Source organism: Lycium ferocissimum, chromosome 1, assembly GCF_029784015.1.
Source record: "Lycium ferocissimum isolate CSIRO_LF1 chromosome 1, AGI_CSIRO_Lferr_CH_V1, whole genome shotgun sequence".
NCBI lineage: Eukaryota > Viridiplantae > Streptophyta > Magnoliopsida > Solanales > Solanaceae > Lycium > Lycium ferocissimum.
In genome coordinates, this window is record NC_081342.1 from 66,597,731 (window position 1) to 66,604,157 (window position 6,427).

Sequence of the window (6,427 nt, forward strand, 5' to 3'; positions counted from 1 at the left end):
ACAATAAAGCCCTCATTTTATTATGTGTTGGAAAAACAAGTAAGTACATTTAAGTGAATTAAAAAGTGGGGAGGATGCTAACCTACTACCTTCATGTAGTAGGTTAGCAAGACCTATATATATATGTTGTGACGCGCAACCCGATCCAAATGTATGAGTATGAATGCATGAATGATATCAATGCCAATGAGAATCTATCAATATCAATAGTGTCACACATGGACACATATCACAAGAATCTATCAATATCAACGGTGCCACACATGGCCACATATCACGAGAATCTATCAATATCAATTGTGCCACACATGGACACGTATCACAATATCACGAATATATCACTTTCTTCCTCTTTACAATACAATACACAATACATGAGAGATACGGTTTCACAATCATAATAAGGCAACTTAACCTCAAGTCTAGTATCACAAACGCGGCAACAAGCCAATAGATCACAACAAGCCACAATCAAATAACAGTACCAACCTAAGTAATCCATCTCAACTTCATACCCGAAGGCGTAACATGCTGTCTCCAACAATCACTAACTCTACATATGCTTCGCTAATCGAAGTCTAACCATAAGGTAAGCCGTAAGCTACTTAGTAGTCGAGCAGGAGCCACGAACAATCACACCTTTACTTTGCCTATACGGAGCGCCTCCAAATACTCAACGTCTAACCATAATTGAATTCTAAGTTAGAAAATAGGAAGAACAATACCCATATTGCTAGGCTATCCTTTTAATCAAAATCAACTATGGAAAAAGGGGGAAACGAGCACACGAGGGTAAAATGGGTATTTCAAAAGTGAAATTGGTGACCCAACGTACTAGAAGTTCGATCCTATTATTCAATTGCTAGATTAACTCAAGAATAGGTCAAATACATCATTATAGTCAAAATCTCCCAATTTGGGTATAAACCCTAACTTTCAATCTTCAATTTTATCAACAACAATGGAAGATTCAAGCCTATTAGTTACTAAATCATCAAATTCCATACTTAGATTAGTCAATCTACCAACAATTCTCATTTAGGAAGACTTTAACTCAAATAATGAAATAGACATCAAAACCCATCTTTCCTTTTAAGTTCTATAGAGATCCTTGCATGGATTCAAGCTTAGGGAAAGATAAAGGAATCGATTTAAGGTTAGGGAACTTATCCAGAAGAGAAATCAGTCAAGAACTCTCCAAATCTCCTCAAAGGATGCTTAGAAACAAATAATGAAGTGATAGGAAATGAGGGGTTTCAACTAAGCATTAAAGAAAAAACTGGTCCCGTCATTCGCTACAGCTGTCATGACTTTGCAAAGTTTTTACTTGCAAAAAAAAACTTGAGAACCTTGTTCATGTCAATCCGGTGCCGCTACGGAGACTGAGAGTATCTATAATCAAATCCGACAATCACTCGGAAAAAACTGACTTGGAAAAGAAGTTGCAAGATATTCGTTGGTCCATATTTTTTGGAATGAACTTTCCTACCATTAACTCGAAGCAAGTGCCTTAAAGTTGGTAATCCTTAAGTGGCCATACGGACCTCTTTGGAATGGATAAAAGGAGAAACAACCAATGGGCTACGCTTTATAAGGCCATGGATAGGGCCAAAGAAGCTATTGAAAAGGCATTTGCAAAAGATAAGAGGAAATATGGGAAAGTTTTTTTGAAATCTTTGATAAAAGGTGACTTGATCAACTTAATCTCTCTTTTAATCTTTGCGTCTTTGTTTTATTTTTTCGCATATTTTGAACTTTTTTTCTCTGTTCTTTTTATAAAAAACGAGAATTTTTCTCTATTTTGTAAGGCTTTAGATAGCAAAGTTTTTTGGCGGATATCATGCATATATTGCGAGGATGGTGTCCAATGTATGATATCTTGCGCATAGACCAAACATCTAATTGGTGGTTATAGGATGTCAGGAGTCCAAATGTTTCGTAAGAAATGAGACGTAAAAAAAACGAGGAAAAAATCACTTAGATTAGCATCTATGTTAATCTTGTTGACCAAATTGTCACCATGTGAGCAAGTTGCAAAATTCAGAAAGTTTAGCTTTAACTTCCACCTTAGCAACGTGAAACGTTATAACTTCTCTCAAAATTATAAAAAAGGCTCTGACTTAATTGCAAGAAGATGCGATCGTTGGTCATGGTAGTTCCAACTTGTAAAGAGATTTGCTATTAGAGTTCAAAGTTTAAGCCCCCCACCATCACGAACCTCATCCGGATGCGAGAGAATTGGAGCGGTGCAATGGCAAACTTACGGATGTTCCAAAAGCTATAAAATTCATTATGTTTTGGTGAATTCTAAACTAAAGTGTGTCTCAATTGTCCTAATTACTCATCTTAATTAAATGTTGTACAACTATGTGCGGATTAGAATAAAAAAGCGGGCGAAGAGGAGGAATAGACTTGATTGTGTCAATAAAAGCCCCATATTCTACAATGATCTAGTTTTCGTTAAATATATAACGAACATTGGCACGTTGTTACAAAGCTCGTGATACCATTAATCCAGGCTTTTGTTGGATAACATTGATGAAACGAAATGAATGGCTTAAGACAAGAGCCCCAAAATCATGAAGAAAAACTCGAGAACCTTGTTCAAGAAGAAGTATATGAAAGCTTTTGGAAAAGAAGTCACTATTTGGTCCATATTTGGTGTGGCAAGTGGAGTTGAGGAGGATATTTATGATTTTAGGGGAGTACTTTAAAAAGATAAGAGGAAGGAAAGTTTTTGAAATCATTGATATCGACAAGCTCAAGTAGAACCCAATTTTGAAGCCCGTGTTCTTTTATATAAAAAACGATGAAGAAGAAGAAGATGATGACCAATATCAATATTGCGAGGAACATGATGGCGCAAGACCAAATAGGGGAAGAGATTGACGGACTGTCAAGTTGAAGAATTGTCAGGATGTTGCTCACTTTGTGATTTGGTTTTGCATTTGCTTAATATGTTATGACTTAAACTTGAAAGAATTTGCTATATCAAATTCATATCTAGTTTTCGAGCGTGTATCTATTATTTACTTCTTAATTTAAGTTATTTATCTACAACTGCGTATTTACTAAGAGGAGGAATAGGCTGAGCTAAAGAAACTGGCTTATCTAGTGTTCGTTAAATATAATGTAACATTGGCACGTTGTTTACAAAGTCATTATAATCCAATTTAAAAAAAATAAGTTGGGGTAGTCTAACTTATTTTTTTTTGGTCATTATAAGGCTAAGGGGCGGCTATAATATTTATGATTTAGATAAACTAAGTTAAATGGGTCCACAAGCCTATTTTTTGAGCTTATTTTAAGAAGAAAATGACTTTCGAACATGATGGCACCAAGAGATTAAGATCTCTGAAAAGATGTTGCTCAAAATTTGCTTAATATGCCAATTATATATCTAGTTTTAGCCAATCCTTAAACTATGCCTATTTAATATTTTTTATTTTTGTATTAAACTGCGCATCACATGAAAATAGCGCGCGCTTCGCCTCACGCTTTGGTGAAGCAAGGCTCGTCGCTTTTTTTTCTTCTCGCTCTCCAAAACATTGCTCCGAATCGACGAATTTCCGGAAAAGGTCAATTTACCCAGAAGTCAACTATTGGTCAAACATTTTCCACTTTAAAGTTCTATTTCACAAGAGACATCATAAATCTCGCTCGATTACCTCGGGAGCCGTACCACCCATCCCCGTCGGAAAATCGTACTAATAGGGCTTGGGAAAGGGTCAACGGGGGTAAATGGGTCAAAATTGCTATAACGACCAAACAGGTCATTACGATACTCCTTCTTCATTCATGTCTTCTTCCTCTTTCCATCATCTCATTTCACATTAACTAACATGGTACCAGAGCATACCAAAGAAGAATTTCTAGCTGGTTCGAGTTCGATTCAAAGGGATTTCCCAATCGATTCATTACTGTTTTCTGTAAAGTTCAGATCAAAGCTCGTGTTTCTTGCAATATTCTTGAAAGTTGAAGAATGGGAATCACTAGAAAACACACACAAGAGGATCTGAGGTAGAATCTTAAAAACAATCATAAAAAAATGGAGGAAATCTTCATTCAAATAGGGGAGCTGGAACTTCAAATGCTGGCTCTACTCAAGGTCAAGGTATTGACTATAACCATCCTCTATATTTGAGTCATGCTGATATTAGTGGGATTAGTATTATAACCATTCAGTTCTTGGACACTAAAAATTACAGTGTATGGAGTAATTCGATGAAACTTGCTCTAATGGGTAGAAATAAAATGGGACTAGTTGATGGTTCTTGTAAAAAGGAAATCTGCGGAAGATCTCGTATTAAAGGATAGGACAATGCCATAAGGCTTTCTTGCTTATGAATTCAACCGCAGTCTTATCAAAGTGGAGTTGTATTTGGTACAACTGCTTGCGATTTATGGGATGATCTAAAAGAAAGATTTGATAGGGTGGATGGATCAAGAACTTACAATCTTCACAGAGAAATTGCCACTCTTCATCAAGGTACTGCTTTTGTTTCAGCCTATTACACTAAACTCAAGAACTTGTGGAGTGAATATGATGCCTTGGTTCCATCTCCTTGTAATTGTGAAAGATCTAAAGGGTTCTTGACTCATGTTCATAGACATATATTGTATCAATTCTTGATGGGATTGAATGATTCCTATCGACAGGCTAGAAGTCAACTATTGCTTATGAGTCCTTTGCACAAGTAATTACTCCAACATAAAAGATCTTCAGAGGTTACTGATCAATCAAATACGTATATACATGTAGTAAATGAAATTAATGTCAAATGCATTCTAAAAGTCAGGAGTTTATAGCTATAGACCCCTTCTAAGGTTTCCCCTTACAAATTTCACAACACAATTTTCTATTTTTTTTTTAATGTTTTATCTTACGCAATAATCTCTTGACATAATTTATTTATTTGTTGATACAGGACATATTTGCTGGTGGAAGTGAAACTTCATCTACAACTATTACTTTGGCATTTTCAAAAATGCTAAAGTACCCAAATGTCATGGCCAAGGCGCAAAGTGAAGTGAGACACGTGTTTAAGGTAAAGAAAAATTATGACAAAGAAGAACTTGAAAAGTTCACATACTTAAAGTTAGTGATTAAGGAGACATTAAGGTTGCATCCTCCAGGTCCTCTTTTAGCACCCAAGGAATGTATGGAGCAGGCGAATATTGATGGATACACCATACTTGTTAAGACAAGAGTATTGGTGAATGCATGGGCACTTGGTAGAGATTCCCCAAGTTGGCATGATTATGAAAGTTTTATGCCAGAAAGATTTGAGAATTCGTCAATTGACTTTATTTGAAATCACTGTGAGTTTATTCCATTTGGTGCAGGAAGAAGGGTTTGTCTAGAAATTTTATTTGGTTTAGCTAATGTTGCACTTCTTCTGACTCAGTTACTCTACCACTTTAAATGGGAACTCCCCGATGGAATTAATCCAAAAGAATTGGATATGACTGAAAGACAGGGCTTAACTGCAGTGAAACAGAAAGATCTATATTTAGTTGCCACTTATCATAGAAAAGAGGATGAGGAATTTTGATATTTTTCTTGAAATTAATGGTGAAATGTCAGCAACATTGCCTATGCGATTTATCCGTATCCTTCTCAATCTATGCGATGTATGCGTATCCTTCTCAATCTTTGAAGAAAACCCTAATAATCCCCAAAGAATAAGATTCATATTTGTTGCATGGTTTTGGTTCAACCCGTCGGAAAAATTAATTTGAACCTCAATTTATCGAAAATTATAATGCATGTTATGTAAGCTTTGGTTTTATTTTCTCATAGACTTTTTTCATAGTCTACAACCATAGGTCCTAATTAAACAGCTTAGATCATATCAAATACTAACAAAAATAGACTTTAATACTGATTAAAAAAATTAGCCAGTAAATTCCTTTCGGATCATTCCATCATGAACTAAATGGCAATCTAATTTTAATAGACCACTATAACATATTGCTGAGATAGAAAGAGTAGAGATCACGAGAAAAATAAATTATTTTCATGCTGGAACAATGTTTGATGGGTTTAAGTTATATGCATTCACTTTTTGTAGAAGTAAAGGCTTTAATATTTACCGTTAATTACAAATTCTATATTAATAAGGTCAACCGACATGATTGGTCCGGTCACGCGTCTTCATATATCCGGCCTCAATAAATTTATACACGTTTGATAAAAATTTTTGTATGATCCACTGAAAACAACCCAAATACTAGAAATCTGTATATCGTGATGGGATTCTCTTTTGGGATGATACTTTAATGGCTCCATTTTGTCTCTTTAATTTTTTTAGTTTTTTGTGAGTTTATAAAAAACTTGGACAAATATACTTCTTTTGTATCTTTTTGTTATTTCCTGATATTAAAAATAGATTTCTTTGCTGTTCATGGTAGATTGACATACAAA

The 6,427-nt window shown here is 35.1% G+C and overlaps 1 protein-coding gene across 1 annotated transcript; it reads left to right on the forward strand.

The window, feature by feature from the left end:
• Positions 1–4,048: 4,048 nt before the first annotated feature.
• On the forward strand, positions 4,049–5,555 carry LOC132066666 (cytochrome P450 71D7-like). The gene is made up of 4 exons (XM_059459921.1): positions 4,049–4,114; positions 4,360–4,602; positions 4,929–5,250; positions 5,347–5,555. Exons 1-4 carry the CDS (start codon positions 4,049–4,051, stop codon positions 5,553–5,555), a joined length of 840 nt encoding a protein of 279 aa, XP_059315904.1.
• Positions 5,556–6,427: the final 872 nt, after the last annotated feature.